Source organism: Equus caballus, chromosome 6 (assembly GCF_041296265.1).
Source record: "Equus caballus isolate H_3958 breed thoroughbred chromosome 6, TB-T2T, whole genome shotgun sequence".
Lineage (NCBI taxonomy): Eukaryota > Metazoa > Chordata > Mammalia > Perissodactyla > Equidae > Equus > Equus caballus.
In genome coordinates this window covers 75,846,500-75,873,576 of record NC_091689.1, presented here as the reverse complement: position 1 = coordinate 75,873,576, position 27,077 = coordinate 75,846,500, and the positions used below count along the sequence as shown (strand labels likewise).

The 27,077-nt window shown below is 38.0% G+C and overlaps 1 protein-coding gene across 13 annotated transcripts in view; it reads right to left on the bottom strand.

The window, feature by feature from the left end:
* Positions 1-5,892: 5,892 nt before the first annotated feature.
* The window catches only part of TMEM117 (transmembrane protein 117), a 432,585-nt gene continuing 411,400 nt past the window's right edge, over positions 5,893-27,077 (bottom strand). For 11 of the 13 annotated variants that reach the window (XM_070271274.1, XM_023643408.2, XM_070271272.1 and 8 more), the window contains 2 exons: positions 19,321-19,450; positions 5,893-7,619 (listed from right to left, as the gene is read on the bottom strand). In XM_070271274.1, coding sequence (XP_070127375.1) covers positions 6,973-7,619; positions 19,321-19,450 — 777 coding nt within the window. In that variant the 3' untranslated portion in view covers positions 5,893-6,972. Of the gene's footprint in view, positions 11,499-12,367; positions 14,039-19,320; positions 19,451-27,077 lie in introns of those variants that run through there. The other 2 variants (XM_023643413.2, XM_023643414.2) reach the window with 2 other exon arrangements.

The window sequence follows — 27,077 nt, the reverse complement described above, 5'->3', positions numbered from 1 at the left end:
AATTGCAACGTAAGCAAGAAATGAAATTTTATTCTGCTAAGCCATTGGGAATTTGAAGTTGTACACAATTTTATTAAAGACCACTGGTGAGCAATAAGTGGCTACTAAAGTAATATGATCACATTGAGACTCTGGAAAGATTGTTCTGGCAAAAGTATGGAAAATGGATTGTACTGGACGAGATGAGAGTTGGGAAAACCAGTTACGACCACAGTGCAGTTATCCTGGGAAGAGATGATGAGATCTCAGCATGACAGTGAGTGATAATGACAGAGAGTAGGAGAGTAGACCTGTGAGACACAAAGTACATATAATCTATTCCCATTGAAGACCTTTTGAATATGTAAATGACAGAGCCTCCCAGTTTTCTGGCATAGTTGAAGCTCTAACTATTTCTCTTAAAATTCAAGATCATTATAATTTGTTCAAAGGTAATTTTATAGTAATTTCATCATTATCAAATCTGAATAGTAATTGTTAGAGTTGTCTTTCCGGAATTGGCCATTGCTCTTTCTCTCATCTTATGCATTTTGTTTCAGTCATGAGTATTTTTGAATACAGACCTTTTCTAGTGTGGTTAGGTTGAAGTCAACTGGATGGTCCAGATAAAATAATGTATTCAAAGCAAATAAGTCTATAAGCTGAATGGAAAAGCACGATTCTGTTTTAAAATGTCATTCTATAAAGCACCATGGCTTGCCCAAGGTATCGCCTTGATTCCATGGGATATTAAGGTGGGCTCTTCCTAAAAAGCAAGGCTGGAGTGACACCCTGATTCAGAAATGGCTCCTTGACTGCATCCAAATGCAAACGGGAGAATCCTGAAGTGCAGGGGCTCAGGTGTACGTGCTGGCTCTCGCTTAAATGCTGAGGACACAAGCACTTTCATTGCAGGATTTACAAAAGGTGGTGGATTATTGGCACGATGAGAAAGTCCTGATAAGAGACGCTGGTAAAGCAATCATAAAAGGAAAGAAATAATTGAAGAACTCTGGAGCAGAGGAAAGCTTGAGGAATAAGTTTGCCCCAACAGCTCCAAGGGATTATGGCCATTAATTTCAGAGAATTTAGCCACTTGCTTTAAACTAAGGGATCTGAACTTCTGTTAAAAGTGAAAAAGGATTACATTGAAGCTTGTAGAGTTCAAGACAACTACAGAGAGAAGAAAATTGGGAGCAAACAGCCTAACCATGTTCAATGGCAGCCTCAGCCTGGAGCTGCTGGTGAAGGCAAACCGAGTGGGCTGTGTTGAAAGGTGGGCACTGGAGGGGTCTGGTGCCCACGCCTGTGAGATTTCCTCACATCTGCACAGTTTGCTGCAGATCACGGAATTCTTTCTCATACAGTTTTAGTTGATCCTCTTCAAGACTCTGTGAGGTGTTCCCATTTAGGGGATGAGACACGAAGGCTCACAGTGTTGAAGGGACACTTTGTCAAGCCCAGTGCTTTTCCTATCCAAACATCATTTGCTCACCTTGATAAAAATGTTAAAAAATGATAAATTTTGGATGGTTACTTCAAAATATAGCTATTTCTAGAGCCCATATTCAAATTATGCTTTCTAAAACTGGCCATTAGCTAATCATTTTTTTCCCTGTTTGAATATTCATACCTACCAATTCCTTTCCTGACATTTGCCCTGGGGGGCGTTCAAACAGGCAGAAGTCCAGTCTTCCCCCTCTCCCGAGGAAAATGAAATTACGAAAATTAATTTGAATGCTGGAAATTGTATTAGGATGAATCTGTGTTGTGGTTTTATAAACAAAGCTTAAATCAGAACACCTGGCAAATAAACAGAATGCTTCTGTCATTTAATTCAACCTTATCTGTTTCACTCATATGATTTAACTTGTAAATTGCATCCAGGCAGCTGTTAGAAATTTCTTAGGTTCTTGAGAGAGAAGAATTGCTAGAAATCAAGCATCTTATGGTTTTACAACTGCTCCTCGGGCCATCCTCACCAAAGATCCTGTTTGAAATGGATCCTGTTCGGATGGATCTTTATGAAGGCTTGTAATGGAAAATAATGGGGCTTTGGAGTCAGACAAACCTGAGTTCAAATCTTAACTCTGAATTTTCCAGGTTTGTGACCTTGGGCAAGTTAACAAACCTCTCTGAGCCTCAGTTTTATCTGTAAGTATTAACCATACTTACCTTCAATGGTTAATGTGAGAATTAAATGGGATAACTGATTTGCACACCAAAAATACTCAAAATGGTATTATTACGAATATGAAGATTGAACAACAATCTGGATAGAGTGAAAAAATGAATTAGGATGAGGAGCATCACAAATTTGTTTCATTACTATAGCTCTCAATTATAAATTATAATGCTCCTTCTCAATCATGCAGGTAAGTCCTCAAAAAGCCCAGTAGTACAATTGTTTGGTGTTAAGGAACTTAAAACCTTATGAAAAATTGTATTGGAGGACAGAGGTAAGAAATAAACCTGTAAAATGCATTATTTGTTTTATATTCTCTGAAGTAAAGTAACTGATCTCTCAGACTGAATTAAAATAACGTCAGTGGGCATTTTACATGTATTAAACTAGTAACAATACTGTCTAATTTTGTTTCTCACTAAAAATTTTTGGGCTATCTATCATAAAGTATCTGCAAGATATTTTTGTTTACAGGATGCCAGCTTTTAGATGCAGATAATATGCTTACAGACAGTGGTCCCATCTTTGTTCTTCCACTAAGGATGTTCCAGTCTCTCCAAATTGTTGTGTTGATTTTTGTCTTTCTCTTCTTATGTTACCCACTCCCCCTACACCTATATCTGTAGTGGGTTTCGGGGTCCCCTGTCTCCTGTCCCAGGTCTCACCACGCTCCCTGGGGCAGACATAGAGTAACTTCAGTGCTAGAATGTGTAAGAAACCAACCAATCTTTTGTGTAACTCCCTCAGCTATGTTGAACATATTTTTTTGTTTCCTACCTAAGAGGTAGGACTATTGGACTCATGATAACTTTATGTTGAATTTCCTTTTATAAAGGCTTCCCTCCCTCCCTAAAGTTGCAAAGCCCATTCACACTAAAACTGCCATTTTTCACTTCCAAGACTTCATTGCAGCAACTTCCATTCATGCTCCGCCATCTGCCTAACTTTCTCTTTCCATTATAAATATCCATCTCTTTTTCCAATTATCGTCAACAAGAGTGACTTGTGAGCTACAAATACTACATCTAAACTTCTCCAGTTGCTCAAATTATAATGCAGTTCTAGTTCAGTCTAAATGGTAGTAAGTCAAACATTTATGACCTTGATTCTTTTATCTATATTGGTTCCCCTTAATCACAACCCTATGCATACAAACATGTTTAAAAATAAAAATTGGGGGGGCTGGCCTGGTGGTGCAGCAGTTAAGTTTGCACGTTCACTTCAACAGCCCGGGGTTCGCTAGTTCAGATCCCAGGTGCGGACCTACACACCGCTTAGCAGGCCATTCTGTAGTCGGCGTCCCACATATAAAGTGGAGGAAGATGAGCAAGAATGTTAGCTCAGGGCCAATCTTCCTCAAAAAAATTAAATAAATAAATAAGTAATAAAAAATAAAAATTGGAATAAATGAAAAAAGTATCACTTTGTTGCAAAATTAATTGAGTTGCACTGCTCTTTTTAAAGGGAGGGCTAGCTAATAGATTAGAGTTGAGCTCTGAGGGACAAAGCTGGAGGAAATCAGGCCAGATAGCGTAGGGAGCCACATCACCGTCTGAGGGGGGACAGCCAATAAAAGCACAATATGCAGATTGGGGTTGCATAACCAAGAGCTTTAATTTAAAATAGGGATTGGTTCAGAGTGAGGACAGACAGGCGATAAACAATGATGGGGTGCTGAGGTCTTAGCTGAATGTCAGATAATTCAGTTGCCATCATGACCCATCAGTTTTAGAGACAGCTATGAGTGATTTATTAGCATTATCTTTCTCACATTTCAGGTTGGGTTGTGTTGGTGACCCACAGGACAGACAAATAATGTAGCAGAATTACTTATGGAGCCCAGTGGTGAGTGGTATCCACTCCCACCTTGAAACCTGAGTGTCTATATTGGATGACTTCTTTCCATTGTACTGTCAGCCAGTAGTGGTTCTGGACACTACTTGTTGGGAAATCTGATGCTATAAAAGTAAAAGGAGATTTTGTATCTGGCTGACTCTTGGGGCAAATGAAGAAGAAAACATTTTTAACATTTTTAATAAGATTGACTGGTGATCTTAGATGTGCTAAAACATAAGTGAATATGCTAAGTAGCCACCATGGGGAGAAGATGAGGTAGCTAACTATGGTTATAGAATATAAACAGGCATGTGGTGATGAGATTTATGTCTAGGCATATATTATCAGGCATAATTCATAGTGTTTATTTAATTTTCCATTTAAACTAGTAACCAAGCACTCTATAATGTTGGATGCTAAAATTGTGTCAAATTAGTAAATTTGCACTGCATGGAAGAAAATGCTGTAATTACTGAACAGCAGAAATATAATTGTTTATATAGTCCTTAAGCATCGCTACAATTAAGGCATCACATTTGTTGTGCTTTCTTTAGAATCTGTGGTTGGTAATTTTTTAATGCTTTATTTTAACTCTTCATTTTCTCAGTTTACTACACATCTTTTAAAATTATTTTTAATGCTCTTGCTAGTCCAAAAGTTTTTGTGTTCAAAAAGCTCTGTAGAGTCATAATCTATTGGTCTATGACTCAGGATCCAAGACTAGACCTGAATGGATGTGATTTTGACTTTGATTTCATTTCATTTTCTAATCTTTAGTTGGTATATATGTACAAATGGGATGGGCAATATCCAAAAGAGGGAGCAAAAGAAGAAAGGAGACCCATGTGCAGAAAAAAAGATCAAGACTGGTGTCTATGATTGAATATTGGAAGCCTTTGAAGGTTCAAATCTTGTTTGACTATTAAAATGCCATCCCTGGAAATTATTCCATTCGGTACTAAAACTTACAGAAACTTTAAAGATAGCTGTTCACATCAGCTGATACCCAGGTTCTCTGGGCAATCCTTAGAAACACAAAAGCATAGTGCTCTAAGGTTTGTTACTTTTTTTTTCTATCTTACTTCTGCTAATTAGATTCACTCCTTGAAGCACTTTTTCCTTAATACTCACATAACGATTCTCAAATAATATTTTCACAAGGACTGTATACTGATAATAAAAACCCACTTTCTACATCACCCTCCCTCTTCATTCTACAAGACAATAACTTTGAGAATAATTAAAAATACAGTCCTAGGTGGTATTATTTACTTGTCCCAGAGACAAAAGGTGAATGTTCCCTGTTATGCCAATTTGGTAATGGCCAATATTACCACATATCAGGGATAGCACGGTCAGTTTCTTTGGATAGTATGGTCTATGGGTTACTATAGTGAGCTTGATCTCTGCATTTTTAGCGTCAGAGATATTTATGGTTCTGGGTACACCACGCATGGCTATTAAAGGTAAAAGAAACAGCAGGGGCCTGGTTCCAATTGCTTAGTAAACAATTGTAGAAGAAGCTTATTAAAGCTGGCTCTCAAGTGACAGATAAATGCATAGTTCTATTATGCATGCTAAATTCAGCATGCTGCAAGCTTAAAAGCAGGTAGATCAAAACAAGAAAGATGTAAAAAATCATAAAGACAAAATACAGCTATGTCAGTATGTGACAGGAAAATAATTTTGCCTTAAAAGTGATCTCTCCCAACCCCCTCAAAGAACACGTAACCACAATTTATGGAACAAAATTAAAAGCAAGTTGGGAGTGTTCCATTTCTTAAATTGCCTGACACTGAAGTTAAAAAAAAAACACTCGAATGGGCTGTTGGTAAACTAAGATACAATTCTAATCTTTCTATTATAAACAAAAAACTACATCACATAATTACTGATGTATAATTCTTATTTATTAATATGCGATGTCTAATTCTTAAAAAAAAACAAGAAAACGCAGACACAAAACAAGCCACTAAACAGATTCTTTCATGCACGTCTTTTTCTACCTTCCAACGTTCCACTCATGATTTTTAGAGGAGTCTCCTTCCTCAGGGCTGGCATACGTTTTTCAATTTTCACTGTCCAGAGCCATATTTACAGAAAGATGTACAAATATTGTAGACGGTAGGCTGTGCAACCCTTGCGTGATTAAACTTCAGCCCCTTGGTTTTCTAGGGCTTTGTGTAAATGCCAATAAATTTGAGAGTTCACCCAACTGTGCCTCTTAACCTTTGTTCCCAAAGGTGAAGGGTAGGATTTTTAATCAAGTAGCAATTTATCTTTAATTAGGAAAACATAATTAGGTCTTATCATCTAATTGCAGTTATTGGTTGGAGCAAGTCACATTTCACAAGTAGTGACCCATGCTGGATGATCATTCTCCTATTACTGAATTTTGCATCTGTATTTGTGTTTGGCAGACAGCCAATACAAATTCAAAGGTAATCACCGTGCTTCTCTGCAGTCCCGCTGTCAAAGTCACCAACGCCGCTGCTTAATAAGAAACCAGGCGAGACTTCCTGAGCCACATCTTGGCTATATCTGTTCCTGCTCAGACATCAAGCGTAGATCAAAATAATTGTATACAAAAAGCCCCCTGTGAAGTCGGTCAGAGAACTGTCCCACACTTCGTTTCTGGTACAGTTAAAAACAGTTTAATGTCTCAAGGCACCACTATGGTTGAACATCAGATACACGGGTAATCAGCTAATCTACTAAGCTGTAAAATCAGTAAATAGCTTGTGCAATTGTGAAAAGCAATCTCTAGAGGACCGTTAGATATACAGTAGGCACATGTATCATAATACAAATAGAAAACAATGAGTCCTAGAAAAAGCAGGTTGAGCACCGTTGTGGCATCGTTTGTATTTCTTGACCTAACACTACGTAAACCTTACATTTACAAAAGCAAAGACTAACTTTTTAAAGTTACACTCAAGGTTGCTTTTTGTGCTATCTCCACATAAGTGAATCTAGTTCGTAGGTGTACTCTTAGAAGTCGTCGGATCTGGATCTGCTTCTGTCCCACTGGTAGATTCGTTCAAGTGCGAGCTCAAGTTTTCTGACGTTAGGTGGGAAGACTTGTAGACAATCTCGTTGAAGTCGGACCTGATGCAAACCAAAGGAGGGTCGTTCAACGGGTCTTCCACTGAGGCCTGGGTGTTCTCTCGAGTGATTCCCATGTCTTTGCTGTGTTCTGATGGAGATTTTCTTTTCATGCGAGTGTAAGTTTTGTCTTGATTCTCCATGCCTTGCTCATTTTTCAAAAATCGTCCAAAGAACCAAATGAAAAATCCAAACCACACAAATGCTATCAAACTTGGAACAAAAGCCAGACACTTGACATCAAGGCTAGCTCCTATGAACCTGCTGTGTAAGAACATGTCTCCCTCAACATAGGTTTTATTAGTCCGAGGGTTAGTGTGATTAGACCTCCATTCCCAGGATAGCTTGGTTCTGTTCAAATCCTTTAAACTTTCTGAGTCTTTCACGGTATATATCTTCTGCCCTGGGCCGATGTACTGTCCATATTCATGAGGTTTGTAAAATATCTGGTTCTTCCACATATTGAGATCCAAAATCAAGACAAGAAAGATAATTCCATAGTTAAACCATTTACCTGCATTAAAAAAGAAATGTTGCATGAGTCAAAGATGTACAAAATTGCAATAGGGTTTTATTCAATAAAATGAAGATAATGGTACAGTAGTATAAATTGTTAATGTTTTAGATCTGTTAACAATTAATTTTTTGAGCATGTTATGCTGCCATTAAGTGAATGGGCAAAGGGAATTTCCTAAAAAGATTCTAGGCACATGAAGACATAAGTGTAGGCCCCAGAGGCAATAATTTACAGTATTTACACTAACCAGATTAAATCTCTCTATTCTACAGGCACCACAGCTGTACTGAAATTGGGTTCCATGTAGGTTATTCTCTAGAACATTTCAATTAATGTTTAAAAACAAAGCTCTAATGAACTCTCAGAAAAGCCCAACATGTGATTGAACATCTCTTACAGTTTTATAATTATGTCTGGGCAAGAAATAAATCATTTTGCAATGCAAGCACAGCAGTATACCAATTGAATTCGAATTGCTGTTTGTAGGTGACCTGTTGATTAAACCATTAGTTGATGTGATTCAGATCAATAAACCTTGAGCATTCATTTCAAGATGCAAAAGTAATTGCATCAAATTCGCATTGAACAGATCCATTTATCAGACATATAAACATAACCAAAGCTAATGAACTGCTTTAGATAACAGAATTTGGAGAGATTGTAACTGAGACGATTTCTTTGTAGTATTTAAAAATCTTATATAAACAAGATATCATTTAGATACATATTAGCTAGTGATTTCTTTATATCTTTAAATGGAAAGAATCTGGAAAAACTTTCAAGGGATACCAGATTCCATTATAATTTTTATTATAATCATAATTTAATGCAAGTTTTACATCATTAAATGTATTATAACAATATACTAATATCCACCTCATAGGTTTGCTGTACCAAATTAGATGATATGTGTAACAGATTCTAAAAGCTTTAGTTATAATTATTTTACATGCAATATCTCAAGATTATTTTATTTTGTATTTGAAGATAGCAGTGTCAAACATTATTAAGTTACTGCTTCAGAGGATTATAGAACTCTAAGGATAGGACAGAGATAGGAACTTGGGCAAACTTATTAAACCAAGAATGGTAAACATGTGTTCTGCAATATGTACCCTAACAGAATAAGTAGCCATATATAAAAATATAACATTGGAAGGAGTTTAGAAAAGTGTTTTATCATGCTCATTATATATTTTCAAGCTCCTATTATATGCAAGGTTGAAGGGTTTTAATCCTGGCTCCCAAACTTACTAGCTATGTGATCTTGGGGTAGTTGTTTAAATTCTCTAAACCCTAATTTCTTTACATGCAGAAAATAATAATACTTATTAATGCTGTTACATTTCATGAGATTATTAGATGCCAAGCACAGTGCCTAGTATACAATAGGAACTCAGGAATTGTTCCTATTATTATCATCAAAGCCTTGCCTAAGACATGATAATGTCTTCATTTGCATGAAAAGGTGTAACTTCTCTATGAAGAGAATTTCTGTAAAATGGTTCAACTATACAGGGTTTAAATATTTGTAATGGAAGGTCTTGCCTGAGTGATTTATTTTGCACACCCAAACTAGAAAGTAAGTTGGCACACTGGAAATGTTTCCAGATATAATAACATATTTATAACTTCTGGCACTGTTAAGTTCGAACCACTCCTGCCCTCCCGGATCTTCAAAACTAAAACAGATTCATACTAAGAATCAAGCATAAAATATACTAAGAATAAAGCATAAAATAAACTAAGAAAGCTCAAGCCAGAGAAATTCAATCAAATACACAGGTGAGCATCATTACCAAACATGTATTGCGCTCATAATAGACCCTGTGTATGATACATTAATAGATGCTGAGGACATTTGTTACTTCCTTCTAGAGAGGAACTTATCATCTTGTTAACAGGACAGAGACATCAACAGATAAATAATAATCAGAGGTCACATTTGAAGGGTGTCAAATGAGTGATACAAACCATAAATGCTGAAGATGTTGAGAAAATGAAATAAAACTGAGGGCTAATTTCTGCAAAAAGGATTTTAGAGGACGCAGCAATTCATATGGTCCTTGAAAGAAAAGCAAGACAGAGGACAGTTTGGAAAATTTTGCATTTCTTTTAGTTTATGTTTTTATTATGCTGCAGATAGAAGAACATGCAAAAAAAGGATTGGGGATGCGGAAGAGAGGGGCTGAGGGGAGAGAGAAGGAAAAGAATGGAGAATATGCAAGGAAAAGGAAGGCAGGAGCGGAATGAGAGACAGGTGATATGAAAAAGTCCAGGGGTTCTCATTCAGGATTAAGGAGGCACTGGTTTGTAGCTTCCATGATAGAAAGTAAGTTGAGAGGGGTTTCGGTGCTTCTCTGTTGTAGGAGATCCATACTAATTCTCCTGTCATGAACTCCGTCTGTTTTGAAGCCAGACTGGATGGTGAGGGCAAGGGGTTATTCAGTGATGGTATGACTAACCATCATCTTGACTCGCAAAGGTCCCTTGAAGAAACTTGCACCCTCTCTAGGTCATTTTCATAAACTCATGCATATGGCAGTCCCTCATGAAGGAGTCCCTGTTTCTAGGGTAATAGGATGTCAGAAACTGAAGATAAGCATCACAGAATCAGAGAGAAGAAAGGAATACTCATGGAGCTTGGAAAAGGGTGCTTTTCTGGTGGAGAAAGGATGCTCAGTGGATGTTTATAGACAAAGAAAAAAAGTAAAATCAGAGAATCAAAGTGGAAGTGGATGTATGCTGATCAAACTAAAGGAACCCTGAGGATAGAAGGAGCTTTTCTCCATCCTTTCAAATTATTTTTCGACTACCTACATTGAATGGCGCTGGGTCAGTTTGACCACTAAAACTTTCATACGAAATAATCACTTTATGTTATTTCTCATGTGACCTGGAGTTTGAATAGTTAATGGGGTGGAGAAAAATTAAAAATATGTTGCCTGACATTGATCTTATCACCCTGCTCTAACACACCTTTGCCGATTTGTGAGGGGGAGCAGCATAGTGACAAAAAGTGTAGGCTGGAAATCAGCAGATGGAGATCTCATTCTGACACTCAAATAACACAACCTTGGATAACCTGTTTAACCCCTCCAGACCTCAATAATCTTATTTTCGAATTGAGGATACTGAACTACATGCGTTCTAGTTCTATGATTCTGTCCTCATTGCCAAAATCCTTCTACTTATTAGCTATGTGAATCCAATTTTTCATTCTGTGAAATGGAGAATAAAACCAACGTATTATTGGATTATTGTGAGGATAAAATGAGAAGTTGTATTAGAAAGTTCTCTGAAACATAGCAAGTTTGCCAAAAATGTAGGACAGTATCATTTCTACAATTTCTTTCTTCTACTTCTTCAATCCAGTTACTACAGGATCTTGGTCACATAGAGGAAGGAGAGAAGCACGTGTTAGGGTTTGTAACAAAGACATTCTAAAGGTGTTCAAATGTTTTAGTTTGGATAAAACAGCATGAATTACTGAGTACTGACATCAATGGGTAGATATCACAGAACCCGTTACCCAGGAGGACCCAGTGTGTAGCTATACGTAAATATCTTTGTGAATCGGCATATTGAACATGTTAAAAATCCTTAGCAATTGGTAATTTGTCTACAGCTTGCAGTAACATTGGTCCTGAGAAAAACTGTTTTATCTGCACAAACTTTGAAGCTAAACAACAGGGGATAGTGTCCCTACATCTTCCCCACAGCAGAGAGGTCATGTTGGGGTGGGAAAGAGCAGAGTGGAGAGAAGAGGGTGAGGCAGGACCCCTATTGATACCATACTTCCTTTTTTTTTTTTTCCTGTGGATGTAGCATTGTCCTTCCTCCACTGTCAGGGCCACTCAGTCGAAATTTGAAGTGCTGAAAATGTGGAAGAAATGGCTCCTCTTACCTTTTGTTTGTTTCTGGCCCACCTGACAGCCTCTGGTCCACTTATCCACTGGTACAGAGGAAGGATGTTCATCTTTCTCTGTGATCCATCCTTCCATTTTATCACACCACTGTTTTGTTACCTTGGTAATGCTTTCTCCTCTTTAAAAAATTACTTTTGCCCTATGAGGTGTGGCAAACCAGAAAGCAAAATCAGGCTGGACAACTCAACCTCAGTGTCATTGTCCACAAAGTGAGGGAGTTGACATATATAATCCTTAAGGTTTCTTCCAAGTTCTAAAAGTCTCTTTGATGGGTTTGTGAAATAAACGTCACTTAAACCTTAATGTTGTATGATGGACCAGGAAATCTCATCATTAGAGCAAAAAAGATGGAATACACAATTTCCAGATGGAGAAAGCTTTCCTTAGGAAAAAAGGATTGTCTATTCTGAGAAACACTGTTTACCATAAAAAATAAATCTGAGTCCCTGAAATGACCCACACGGAAAAGATAGAAAACACAAAAAAGAAAAGCATGGAAAGTGTTTCTAATGCCATTTTCCCAAGTGTGTTGTTGTGAATGTACAATCAACCATAACAAGAGGTTTGGTATTTCAGCATTAATCATATGAGAAATTTTGCATTTCCCCCTGTTGTTTCAACTACACAGCATAATGTAAATCAGCAAGAAGGTGGGGTAAGAATCCATACATTATTTCTATTAATCTCCCTGTTGAAATATCTAACTGTCTCCTTTAATGAGAAATCACTGCGTGGTGTTGGTGGGATTACCTCTTTCTTGTATTTTGCACTTTTAATGAATCTTAGTGATTGTCAAAAATGATATTATAATGTTAATTTTATCTTTTTACTTTGTGGGAGTTTATAGAATCCTGGGCTAGATAGTTTTAAAAGTAGTCTTCATTAAATAGCACCCTCGCTTAGCATGGGAAAGGACAACAATTTGGGGGAAAGTGTTCTTTTTTCAACCAAGGAAAAAGACCATTAAGTGCTGATATTTCCACCACATAATGAACCTTTCATGATTCAAATATGCAATTATAATATTTTTAAGAATCTTTTACTCAGTAGAGTTGCCAGTTAGCATTGAGGTTGAGCTGTTCTGTGTGTGGGCACCTCTATACCAAGTGAATGCCACCACTCAGCCAGACTCTGGCATCCAGTGCAGACACACGAAATAGTCACGCTCTACAAAACCACTTAGTATCCATTATGGGACAGCAAGAAACCATGGTCTTGAAGGAGATGAGTTTTGGATAATTAAAGAAGTAACAGTTTGCTGTAACAGCCTTCTTGGCCATATTCAATGTCTTTTCATTTCAGAGATGAGCAGAGAAAACAGGGCAGGTGAGTTAGCATCTCTTCAAGGCTCTCCGTAGGTAATTTAGGGATATCTAGAAGCCACATTAAGTGCTTAGGCCATGAGAGACCATTTAGCAAATTGAAGATATTTACTAAATAATTTATGAATTAATAAGAGTTATTTGAGATAGTAAGGTATCTTCTTAAGACTTAAAAGCAAATGAATATAGCTTCTCAAAGTGCCTCTCTTATCATTGTTTCTTCCTAAGTGTGAGACTATTCCTTTAGGACATAATCCAATAAGACGAGTAGAGGTAGCAACTTGTAATGATCAAAAGAGAAAGAAAAGAAAAGCTATGCAGTTGTACTGAATTTGATGACGATTAGACTCTGACTTGCTTGAGGTTGGGCACTGTGACCTGTTCATTTCTGTATTCCCTAGATCCTAGCTTAGTTTTAGATATTAATTCAGAAAATGTATGTTAGTCAACAGGTAAACTCTGAGACAGTGTCCAGAAAAATACAATGAGTGAAGTTCTGGTCTTTTAAATTAAATATATATGTCGCCATGATCTGGTAAATTCCAGGATACAGCTAAAATCAGATAAATCTAGGAAACTGGGAAAAGCAAAATATTCATGTCTCAAAGATGATGATTAATTATATATAACAAGCTCTTCCTCTGACCAAGAAGACAATTCCTGAAGAGCATGTGAGTTCTACTACAAAAAATCCTCAAATATGCATAAATGAAGACAGGATGCCTCGCTTTGGGCACGGCAGGTCAGCTCAGGGGCAGCAAGGACTGACAGGCTATGGGCAGGGCAACCATGGCCTTGAAGGAGACTGAGTTTTAGACAAATAAAAGGAGCTGCTGCTTTATGTAGACGTAAACATAGTTAACGCTCGGAGCAGTGCAAAGGTGTTGAAAATGAAATTGCTGCAGGAAAGGCTTAGAGAAATTCACAACTGAGAGAATAGCAAGAGGTTCTTGTGTTCTTTGGATAAATTTACAATCTTGGGGGACTGTCATGGTGAACAGGATGCATCACATTTCCCTATAACAAGTCCCTTGCTAATTTTGTCAGAATATTCTGCTGGATGGACCACTGGCCTGTGCTTCCCAGCGCTTCCCATGATCTGATTGACAGTGGAGAGCTCTTTAAAAAACAATCTCTGGGAACTGATTTGCCAGAAATCATACACCTATGGAAATAAAACAAAGGAGATTTATTCATTATTTTCCACATTCTCACCATCGTAAAGCACCTGTGCCCTCACACTGCTCAGGAAACTGAAATAGAACACAGACACTATGGAGGCTTGTTTACTTCTGCGTTTTCCGTTTTTGCCCAAAGGGTTCCCGTGGGCATCATCGTGCCAACAGTGTGAATTCTCTCCTCGCAGATGCACAGGCCTTCCTTCTGGCCTTTCCCCCAACCCCCTCCTAATTTACTCAGATGATGGCCACCAATGGGCCACTTCCTTTGTCTGGCTGGGATGACAGATGGCAGAGCTTCCACCGGGATTGGCATTAATAGGACTCAGAGGAGCTTCTGAGATGGAATTGAGAGGCCATTCCTCTCTGGCCTCCAGAGACTTAGTACAGCACATTTTGAATCCATCTTTGCACGTACCTTATAGGTAAAAGGGAAGAGGACAAAGGAGTAATTACACGGTTGCATTGAGCATTTACTTTTAGGAGAAGAACAATGGACTTCGGCTAAAAGTGCCAATGTGACCTAATCACTAACATTTATCCCCTTTGTTACTGAAGTCAAAATTCCCAGAAAAAATATTTCAACACACCCTCGGATAGAAATGATTTATTTTTATAAGCTGTAGCCCAGCTTATAAAATGAAAGCTCAAACATGCTGCAGCAAACCATCTGTCAAGGGGGATCCAGATGAGCTAAACAGATGCAACAATTCAAGTTATTTCTGATATGCATAAATAAAACTAGCTTGGAATCAGGATTAAAAAATACTCAGATCCTAAATGCTTTTAAAATGTCAATGGGAACTCATCAGTGTCAGATAACCCTCTACATACAGAGCATTTCATTGGGAGAGAGGTTTTTCCATTGTTTTCTCCTTCTTGAGGACTCAGATCAGTAGATAACAGTAGAGAACTCAGAATACAGTAGTCCCCCTTTATCTGTGGGGGATACGTTCCAAGAATCCCACGGATCTCTGAAACCTCAGATAGTAGCGGACCCTACATACACTATGTTTTTTCTTATATGTACATACCTATGATAAAGTTTAATTTATAAATTAGGCACAGTAAGAGATTAACAACAATAGCTAATAATAAAATAGAACAATTATAACAATATACTGTAATAAAAGTTACCGTAGATTTTAGCAACCTCAGCTTTCAATTTTTTTTCTTTCCTTATTAAGTCGAGAACTTTCACCTTTTTACTTAAAGAAAGCACTTTACGGCTTCTCTTTGGCATACCCCAATTGCCAGCATCACTACTCTTGTGTCTGGAGGCCATCATTAAGTAAAATAAGGGTTACTTGAACACAAACACTGTGATACTACCACAGTTGATCTAATAATGGAGACAGCTACTGAGTGACTAACGGGTGGGTAGTGTACACAGTGTGGATGCACTGGACAAGGGGAGGATGCGCTTGCAGGGCAGGAAGAAGCGGGCGGGCTTGAGGTTTCATCATGCTACTCAGAACGACATGCAATTTAAAATTTATGAATTGTTTACTTCTGGAATTTTCCATTTAATATTTTCTGCCCACGGTTGACGGTGGATAACTGAAATTGCAGAAAGCAAAATCATGGGTAAGGGAGGGGGTACTGTAGTCAATCAATAATAAGAGAGCCGTCTCTCAGGCAACCTAATGGTTTTTAGTTAAATAAGAAACACAAATCTGGATAGACGAAAGGAAAAGCTTTAGGTACAAATAGTGAGAGTTTATTAAGTGCTTACTACACGGCAGGCAGGATTTTAAGGGCCTTGTACCTATCCATTTAACTCTCACAGCAACCCTATGGAATTAGTACTATTACTGGCCCCATTTAACAGATAAGAAAACCGAGCCTCTAAGAGGTTAAGAAGCTTGACAAGAGCCATGCCACCAGTCAGTAGCAGAGCTGGAGCCCATGTACCAAACCTTTACATCCCATTGCCTTAGCATGTTAAATGTCTTTTCTAGATCACAGAGAAATGATCATTGAGGCCACAGGGGAGTCATTCTTGACCTGGGGAGAAACCTACCACTCCTTGTCCAGGCTCTTCTGGTTCGGAACAAATACAGGCAGAGAAAGCAAAAGATGGAGCCGCCTAGAGGTCCCATCCTACTCCAGGCTCCACTTTCCTCTGTGCTCACCTAGTCATACTCTGCTTTGAGATCTCCTCTGTTGGCCGCAGCTCTGAACTTTCCAGCTCCTGGCAGGAGTCTATCACGTGCCTTTCTCATTGGCTACCCCATTCCTATTGAATTCGCACTCCATCCCTTGGCTTTTGATTTTAACAGTTGCATATAAAAATAAAGCTGGGATGAGAGGAATTCTGACTACAGAAATGTTTCTCAACAGTAGCGTTTCTGGAAGAGTGGTCCTCTGCAGACTGCAGAGGCATCACTGGTGGTGCTTGAGAGAAGGGCAGATTCCAGGCTCCACCTTACATCCCAGACTTCCAACTCTGGGTGCATGGCTGATGGATCTTTTTAACAAGCTCTCTAGGTGATTCTCATACACAATGAAGTTTGAGTAGCAGTGATGGATATAGGGGGTTTCATGCTTGATAACCCCAGTGGTGACACTATGTTTGCTTATCAAGGAAGGCGTTAGTCTCCCTACAAAAAGAAGCAGAACTTGGAGGAGCTGATCAAGTTGGCATTTGCAGTTCACTTGGAAATTTATGGGCTACTAACTACGGAGCATATTAAATTACAACATGTAGCAGCGGGTTTTGGAAATTTCACCTATGTTTTCCCACAAACAATTATCTTACAAAGTCAGATAAAGTAAAAGGCCTTCCATAGAAGACCAGATGCTTCTTTAGAGTGGCCTCAGTGAAGTCTTCAGCCAATTAGCAGAACAAAGAGAGTAACAGAACAAAAACAAGAGAGGGGGAGGTTCTGACTTTCTCCAACTTCCAAACCTGTTGCCATTTTCCTAGAAATTTTTATCGTGGATGTGGGGAGGCACATGAACATCTTAGCACAAATTGCATTTAAAGTGTTTATGGTTGAGCTCCTCACCCCAAAACACACATGTACCCTATTTTACTCTGAATTTAAACTCCAGAATCCTCCAAAGGCTTCCCCGCACGTCCAGGCACCCAATCATTTGCACGGCTCATTTCGGGGGGCAGTCTGAGCACATCTGCGGCTTCTCAATCAGAAAGGAGCAGGTCCCAAAGATCAGCATCATCCGGGGGCGCTTTGCTAAGTCCCATTCCTTGGCCTTTGCCCAGGCCTACTGGGCTGGAACTGTTAGGAATGAGGCCCAACAATTTGTATATTTATAGTTCCCCGGATGACACAACAACCAGCATAAATTGGCAAACACTGAAGCAAAGCCTTAATTACGATATATTTTCACCTCCTGGCAAACTATTAACATGCAGCCTCCATTACAAAAACTTAGCCAGTCTTTCCTCTGTTGAAGTTTTTACAAAATAAGATTTGGTGAGACAAAGGTTTTAGTTCAAACGCCCAGCAGGCTTTACCTTGAAGCTAATGACCCGGAAGCTTCAGCGACTCCCGTATGAACAGCCCCCTTCCAAGGCACTGAGTAGAATTTTCAGTTGTAATATTGTATTTGTATTCTTAAACAGAGCATTCAAAATTGTGTAAGCTTTGGGCACTGCAAAACTTGAACTTGCCCCGTCTATTGATAATAGCATATATGATAAAGCCATACCAAAATGCCCCAAATTAAACATTTTTAAGTTTTTCTTTTCTTACCAATGAGTTCTCTGAATCTTTTTTCCCCCTTTTTTAAAGCTGATATTCAATATATAATGATTAAAGCAATATATTTTTGACAGGGATTCTGATACTCAGTCAGGGACAATATTAGTGCCATGATAGCCTGGGACAAGAGCCGAGAGCAAGAACAGATGGTCCAGGCAAAAGCCCACCCAAAGGGATATGATGATGCCATGTGCATGATAGCTGTTTTAGAAGTCCGAGAGGGTAGCATGCTGCAGAGATTAAGTGGGGACTCGGAAACCACACTATGTGAGCTGAACTCAAATTGATTGATTTACCCAGTGAATTTAATAGATGGGCCTCATTCATTCTGAAGAGGAAAAGAAACCTGCTGCATCTTCCCTATTCATGAGCTCATTCTCCGATTTAGGAAGGTTGCCTCATGCTCAAAGCAAAAAACAGCCTCCAAGTTGGGAAGCAAAGGTTTTTTGCAATACTCAGATGTTCACGTTTTCTGTGCTCAGGCTATTTTTATTCGCAGCACAGACGGTAGTGTAAGCACAGATTTCTTCAGCAGTTTTTATTATAGCAGGTGTGGGATCCTAGGCCATCATCCTTAAAACACACACACATTGCTCCCCGTATTTGAACAGCTTGGGAACTAATGCTATCCTTTATGTGATCATTCGGCTGTCTGCTTCTTGTTATGAAGAAAAAAAGGTCCAAAACGTAACTCCAGGAAGCCTTTTTTAGATGAGAATGACTGAGATGTCATGAAAGAATATTATAATAAGCCATATTGTAGCCGTTCCAAAAGCAGGACATATCTGAAAGTGAACGAATCTGAGGATCCACGAGAGAATCACGGAGACAAACGTGAGTTCTGCCACAGAAGCAGGTTTTACTCATTCAAATGAGAAGTGGCCCAACTCCCGAAAGGCAGATGGTTTGATTGGAGCTCTAGGATACCAGTGTTTTGATCTCAGCAGCAAATGAAGAACAAAGCATAAAAAGTGTCAGTGTTGAAAAAATATACTGAGCTGTAGGTTGTGAAAAAGAAACTCATTTAATGAACAAAAAAGGAGTGGTGTATGGAGTATGGCAGAGATAGCTAAGTATCCATACCAAAAATTCAACCTCCTCTCTGATAATCCTATATAAAACACTGGGTCTGACACCAGAAGTGGCTGCCCTACTGGGGACTACATTTTTCTGCTCTCCTTGACTCTAAGTGGGGCTGACCAGTTATCGCCCATAGAATGTGAGTGGAGGTGACATGTTTCTTTTCCAGGCCAGGTGGTTAAGAAATACGTAAGCCTTCTTTGTCATTTTCTCCATTCTCTTTATTCTCACCTACCCACTGGATGTTGAAGTTGAAATTGTCAAAGCTACCAGTAGTCTAAGAAGTCCCAGAATGATGATCTGGAGCCCCCAGCCAACCTGGAACCGCTTGCATTGTTAAGTGAGTGAGAAATAAAACTGTATTTACGTACACCTCTAAAATGTCCCCGTTTGCTTTTTTTACAGCAGTTAGTATTACTTAACTAGGAGAGAATGAAATCGTGTTCAAAGTTATAACATACCTGTTATGTGAATATGATATTCTTCTTTGAAGATCTTCTGGAAGAAAGGAATCTTGAACTGCATGTGAGGGGTGTGCAACCCAGGGAGATTTACATCAACATCTCCCATGAAATGTGGGAATTCCCAGTCCTGTCAGAGAAAATCAACATAAAAACATATTTGTGATTTGTTTTGTTCCTAAGCAGCAAAACACCAAAAATTGACTTTTTATAAGCACTTATTTTAAAATCATTTAAATGCAGCCAGCTGTTGGATGTATCAGTTTCGTTCTGTGATGGTTATTTTATGTATATTTGGTAGCGGTATGCATTCAAAATCAAAATTAAGTCATAACTTATATCCTCAGATTTTCTCTTTAATGTGGTAATAAGAAACCAATACAAAATTGATTTGCATCTATACATGTTTATCTCTTTCATTCTGGAGAACTGATCTTAAATTTTTATAGGAAGGAAGTGATCTATATTTTATAAATATGGGATAATTTTGTTATATTTTGTTTCACTACTTTTTAAACATATGAACCCTATAATAGCATGTTTTGTGTAAGAAGACAAAATAAAGAGGATCTGATTCACTTAATCTCTCCAATTCCAAGGGACTTTTATTAATCATCTCTGTTAACAACTATCTGAAATGGAAAAATGCCACCAAAGTCTCCTGTCCTGCTCTCTTGTAATTTAGCATCAATTAGAACCAAGGGATGGAGGGCCTGACATGCCAGCATGAGAGATGAACAGTGAATTAATTCCCAAATTGTCACTAGTTATTTTGTTGTGAAGGCAAAATCAGGCGGGATGACCCTCTCTCTCATAAAAAAGGAAAACAGATGCAAATGAGGATATTTTTGGATGTCTCACCTGCTCTTGGTTTTTGGATAGAGGCACCAAATTAAAGTTCATAGCTAGCATGTGAAGAAAGAACACATTAAATATGAAGAAACATTTGAGGTGGATCCATAGGCATTAATACACATAATTTCACTTTTAATAACTAATCACTAAATTATCAGTCCTATATTTAGTGATTTTTTTTTTTTTTTTTTGGTGAGGAAGATTGTCCCTGAGCTAACATCTATGCCAATATTCCTCTATTTTGTATGTGGGACGCTGCCACAACATGGCTTGATGAGCAGTGTGTAGGTCTGCTGAAGTGGAGCACCAGAACTTAATCACTATGCACTGGGCCAGCCCCATTAGTGAATATTTTTTTAAAGTATTTGAATATGAAAAAGCAATGAACAAAATATTAATTTAAGATCTCAGTCCATTTCTCAATATAAAAAAGTTAAAATTTCCCAGGACTTCTAAATATGCAGCTGACAGAGGTGTGCTAATAACAAAGCATCTGAACATTTTAGGGGTGTCCATGTCCATTCCACTCCCCTCTTTGCTGAGAATTCTGATTAAGAGAGAATAGGCCTTGGAAGAAAGAAGAATATGTGAGTGGTGGTAACCAGGAAAGCTTTCAAAGTCTATTAATTTCCTGATACAAGAATCACTTTAAGCTGCTAATAAGAAGTAAGCAGACAAGAAGAAAAATGAAATGATGCAACATCATCCCTTTCTATTGGTTTGTATGCAAATATCTTGTTGGTCTCACCTCTCCTTGTTTTTCAGACCTCAGCAGAAAATAGATACGTAATTTGGGAAATGCAGAAAACCCAAAGCATTAGAGCTGAATGAATTAGAACACTTTTGTCTAAAATATTAGTAGAAAATGGATCGGTAACAAAACTTGTGAACAATTGCATTTTATTAAAGTGCATGCACCTTGTTTTCTTCACTGATACTATCTTGTGCGTTCTATATTACTTGGAAGACTTCTGCAAAGAGAATTGAAATTGAATTTGGTCTTTTGCTAAAATATAACTGACATCTCCCATGAAAAATTATGCTTGGCAAATAAAGCGACTGATAACCAGAGCATCTTTCACTAGCCATGAATAAACAGCACAAAGCATTATCAATAGAGGGTGTCTCTTTTTTATTTCTTTGTTTAAGGAAGAGAATACTTCTTGGTAGTATGTGGGCAAGTGTACTTTGTGTACCTTCTTTTTGGAAAGACGTTCTTGGACTGTTCTCTTCTAGCTTTTCATTCCATGAAACTAAAGTTTTCTACTGGCTATAAAATTGGTTTTGGTTTGAAAGTAATCTCCAGAGATTTCTGGTAGACTGGGATCAAAACTTCACTCACCAAAAAATGGTTCCTCAATTATTTCCCCTCTGTACTTGGAAATCAAAGGATGAATTAGGGAAATGGAGAGTAGAAAGAGAAGAGAAAGTCTTGCTCTTTCTCTAGAAGATGGCATAACTTTTCTTTTCTTTTTTTTTTTTAAGGAAGAGATCAGGACAGGAAGTTTGGGGGGAAGTGTGAGAGAAGTAGCTGGTGCCACGTAAGAAATCAGAAAAAAAAAGGATTAATAAAAAAGAGATGATGCATAAACTCTCTTAGATTCACCCCTTCTACATTATTTTTTATAATCACCACATTTTGGTTTTTAAAACTCTTTTCCTCAGTCTTCTAACTCCCTGCCTCCGTTCTCTCTTTACCACTCCAACTTTCGTACTACAATTCTTACTCTATACACTTCTCTAGGCTTAGTATTGAAGCAGTGTAAGCTCCAGCCTTACCTGACAGAGTGGAAAGGTAATAATAATAATTTCTACCATTTAGGAAGTTTAGGGCTTATGTGAATGGAGAATGGGTATCTGAGGCTGGTGATATCCCAGGCATTTATCAGAAGGAGGCAGAAAGAGGAGGATGGATGGTGTTCTGAATCTCCTAGGTTTAGTCTCTTCATCTATAAATTGGAGTTAAAAATATCAATCTCACAGGGTTCTTGGGAGGGTGAGATAAAGCCTGGAAAAAAATAGTGCATTGCTGGAGACAGAGGGAAGGGACAGAGAAATGGCCCACAAGCGTGGCTGACTTCCCAGCACGATTCCAAGGTCAGGGTCATCCTGAGAGTGAAGCAGAGGAAGGGAACAGGTCTGTTTTCAGGAGGATCACACATAAGGGGGCTTCAAGGTCCTGGTGAAAAAGGACGATGGCCATCTTCTCCTTTCTGTCCTCATCTATTGCATGGCACTGGCCTCTTGATATCTCTGACTGGGTCTTTGATTAGAGCAGAGTTCTCCCAGAGGGCACTGGGAGCAAGGACATAGGGAAGGGTGCCTCTCTCAAAGAGACATACGAGGTGGCCTCCTGAGGAGGACAGAAGAACAGGAGCAAACTGCCTTCTTGTGGCACTATGGTTCACACTGTGGCGACCTCCAGAAACAACTGTGAGAGACTTTATCTAGTGGGGAGGGAGGCAGTAGTTGGTAAGCTAGCAACATGCTTAAGTAAAGGCTGAGGAAATCTGTGGACATTGGGTCATAAATTATTGAGTGCTTGCAATGCTCTAGCATCATCCTAGGCTATATATTTATATTTATATACAAAATGATCCTGAAAGCTTGCTATTATAACCCATTTTACAGATGAGAAAGTTTACCTCAGAGAGCTTAAATTGTCACAAGATGCCATGTGGCAGAGCCAGCCCAAAGAATACATACATTCCGCTAGGTCATGCTATCTTTAACTGTGAAAAGTGACAGCACTTAACCGTTTTTTATTCAAAACTGGGATTATTTTTTACCTGCTATCTCTGTTCTAATTTAGAATCACTGATGGCAGTCATTGCCTGCTTGTCTGTCAACGGAGTCTATTCCACGAGGAGCTTTAAACTATTTCACCTCCTGCCCAGAGGGCTCTCATTTTTTTCTGATCCTAATTGGAACAAGAAGACTAACTGTAACTCTTTCTTCACTGAGCAACAGTCCGGAGATAGCTAATCAGACTGATGAGTAGGGAGATTTGACCAGAGGGTGATTGACAGCAAATATTGAGGTTCCCTTGGCTTCATAACCAGGGATGTATAGCCAGTTTCATACACAGATTGTATATAAATGTTAAGAGAGTCATGGCTGTCTTTCCTTCTGCATAAATGTAAATCACATATTTTTAACACAAGATGAAAATGTTGAATTAAGAGAATTATGTGGCAAGATGTGTTCTGCTGCTGAGACCAGGGTAGAGACCGACCGATACTGTGATTGCATATTATGAAATATTCATTTATTTTGTTCTTCAAGGAACGTTATCGGTATTTAGTAATTCAAAGCTTCCTTACTGCTTTCTGTTATTAAATCTAACAAAACTGCAGAGCTCTATCACATTTGTGGTTCAGTGATATAAGAATCATTTAGGCACATTGTATCACACGTGCTATTCCACTTCTCATGAGTTTATGGTGATGAACAGACTTCCAACTTTGGATCTGGCTTCATATATGAGAAACAGTTAATTTTCACTCAGATGGGCATTTTTCCCATATAAAAATAAATAAGCAGTGCCATGGTATAGATCTAATCTTGTTTCTTACATACTCCGGTTTACTCTGCCTATAGCCATCAAAATCACATTTGGACACTGACGTCCAAATTACTTTTTGGATGTGTAATTTGGACTGATATGTCCAAATGTGATTCTATCTGAATGTGTCTCTATTATTCACGGGGCCACATTCGGACAGAATTTCAGGACGATGTTAAGTATACAGGCAAGATGGTCTCAGGATATCCTGGATTCATCATTTGCCCATGTTTTCTCATCAAGACGCATGCCTTGGGGCCAAGGAAGAGAACTTGGTACTATGCAGAAGAACTCAAGCTTGAAACCAACACTGTTTTGAATTCCCCAACTGGCATTCAATTTCCCAAATCAAATAAAGAGACCTCATTTCTATTTAGAGAAGCATTAGAGGATAAAAATGTAATAACATTGATTACTCTACCCTGTAAAACTAAAGCCACAGTATCAGAACAAAAGTCATATTTTTTGAGACAAGATTGGCCTCCTGGTTTTTGAGAAAATTAAGAGATAGATTAGATTAGATTTTACTGAAAAGTATTGATAACCATTTGGAATAGAATTGACTACAGATTCTTAAATGTTAATAGAAAATAACAATACCATTTTTCAATGTAATAATTTGTACACCTACTCTTTATAGGCATTAGATGATCAAGCTTTAAATGATTTCAAAAGCCACTTTACAGATATTTCTTTCTCTTTTTTATTCTCTATTCCTTGTCTTATTTCAGAACTGAATTTAGATCCAAGAATATCAGAACATCATTCTATCACAAATTTCCCCAGCTTATAAAGTGTCCTTAGCTTTTCTATGCTCAGCAGTGTCCTAGCAACAGGATTTTAGATGACAGTGAGCAGTGGTAGCCTGAAGAATTATACCGCGCTTTGGGTGATATTTTCGTTTCTTACTAAGACTCTCGAGTGCCTGATTTCTTTCAGCAGCCCTATGCTTCTTCTAATTGGCAAAGTTACCGCAGTATCACTTGGATGAATAAATCCTTGGAAACTCTGACATATAGTAGATTTTGCTTATTTGTTTGCCTCTTGCCTGTCTCCCTCATTGGCATGTAAGCTCCAGAGAGCTTACAGAATTTTTTTCCTGTTTTGTTTAGCGCTATATTCCCCATACCTGAAATAGTGCTCAGCATATAGTCAGAACTCAAATATTTGTTGAGTTGATGAATGGAGCTCTCTGAAAATTAAAGATACACAACAATCTCTTTTTGGTTTCATGTAAATGGAAACACAGGATGGATTTAGGTAAACAGAGACAACACAACAAATACTTGTTTTTGTAAATAATATTACACATCAACCTGAGATTCATTATTATGAAAAAAAATTTTTTTTACCCCCTATAAACTAGGTATACTGGAGTCATACAGAGAATAACCCAAAGATTAAGCCATTTACCAAAGATCACAGAAGAAAGAAGACAGTAGATAATTAGAGAAAGAAAGTAGAGGTCAAAGGTAAATATTGTGAGGTGAGGGAGTTAATGTTTGCGGAATTAGTAAAAATTCTTGTTGGGATGATCCAAGACATCATTTTAGTTACCACGTAAACATAAAGAAGCTCATGCAACATGGCCAACCAAGTCAGAGGAAAAAAAGAGAATGTGAATGAACATGTGATTAAAAAAATGTGGAGGGATCATTTCCCTCACTGGATGATAGCAGCAAGGTTGTTAAGGCAAAGCTGAATATCAGAGATGCCCTGCAGTAAATGTGAAGGATGCACAAAATACAAGTAGTAGGAGGTTACTTCTTAGATGTCCTTTGACAAACACCCTTTGCTCATATGTGGTACTCTCATTTTCTCTTAATATTCACTATTGTTTTTTTCCCCCTCAAGGGAAAATGAATTCTATAACCTTTTGGAGTGTTCTCTCAGAACGCACATATGTTATTTAAGGAGATTTAAAACCTTTGGGGAATATTCTTGGCTTTCTGCTTGAAGTAGGCTTTGTCAACAAGCAGTAGAGACGGCAGATCTCATTCATCACTAAAACAAATCCAAGTCACACTCTAAACCCTTACTTAAAATGTTTAAAGAACTTGACTCTTTCATGTGTTTCTGTGTATGCTGAGGCACCAATGAACTCTCAAAATTGTTGTTGCCTAAACAATCTAATTATTCTAAGGGTCTATTTCGTAGTGTTGTTTAATGTATTTTCTTCACTTGCAAAAGCCAATATGAATTTTCCTGGCTAATTCTGAAGCCAACATACATCAATGAGATAAAGTAATGGTTTAGTGCCTATATAAAACGCAAATAAGTCAAGCCCAGAGTAGATTTTCAAAGTAAGTGTAGTTTGTCACTTTCAAGAGACCTTACCATGAGGCTCTGGCAAGATAGCAGTGGGTTTTTTAAACAAACTTTATTATATCTAGACACCTTGAAAGCATCATTTCTTTAAGCACCCAGGTGGAAGAGTGTCTGATGAAATGTACTGGGTCTCATTTACAGACGTCCTGCCCTGGCAGACTGATGTGATGAAGGACAAAATAAAAGTCAGTCTTGCAAGTGTTTACGATTAATAGAAATGCATCAAGTGGCATTTAGGAGTAATGGGAAATCAATATCCCTCACTAGGGTAATACAGTTCACCAGTATACAAGGAAAGACTGCTTGACATCTTAGAGAGGATGGAGGGGACAAACCATCAGCTATGACAAGTTGCTGATAACTAAACCTAACGCAAAGTTTAAAGAAACACTTTGTTATAATTCAATAATAAGTCCTTTTGGATAATGTCTTCCGTCGGTTATCAAATAACAACTTGACCTACTTCACACTTTTTAAGATGAATATTAACTATATAGTACATTGGCATATTTTTTACTTAAATGAGAACTCCTAATAATTTCTCTTCTCCTAACAAACAAAGAGTGAAATCTAGTGGAAGGAAGTTATTAGAGACCACACTTTCATGTTATTTTTCAGACACTGGCTGCAGCTCAATAGCACGTAGTCCTTACTTATTCTGTGCTTTATTGTATTTGGACATTTGGTACAAAATGTCACTGCTCCAGTATCTGTTCTGGCTCTACACATGCTGCCAGCAATGGTCACATTCAATTGTCTGAATGACTAATTTCTTCTATAGGCTACATAGGAAAATTAATTGCATACTGTCAAAAGAGTAGATATTATTTTCCTTGGTACAATTTTTATTTAATATTGAGGTCATTTTTCTCTGTGAAAAAATAATAATAGTGAAGATCACTGGGTAAATGTGATAGAATATAAAAATATTCACTTCACAAACAATGGAGAAAGAATGATGCTGATCTAAACATCAGATGAGTGGTTGAGGTGAATGACTCTAGAGTTT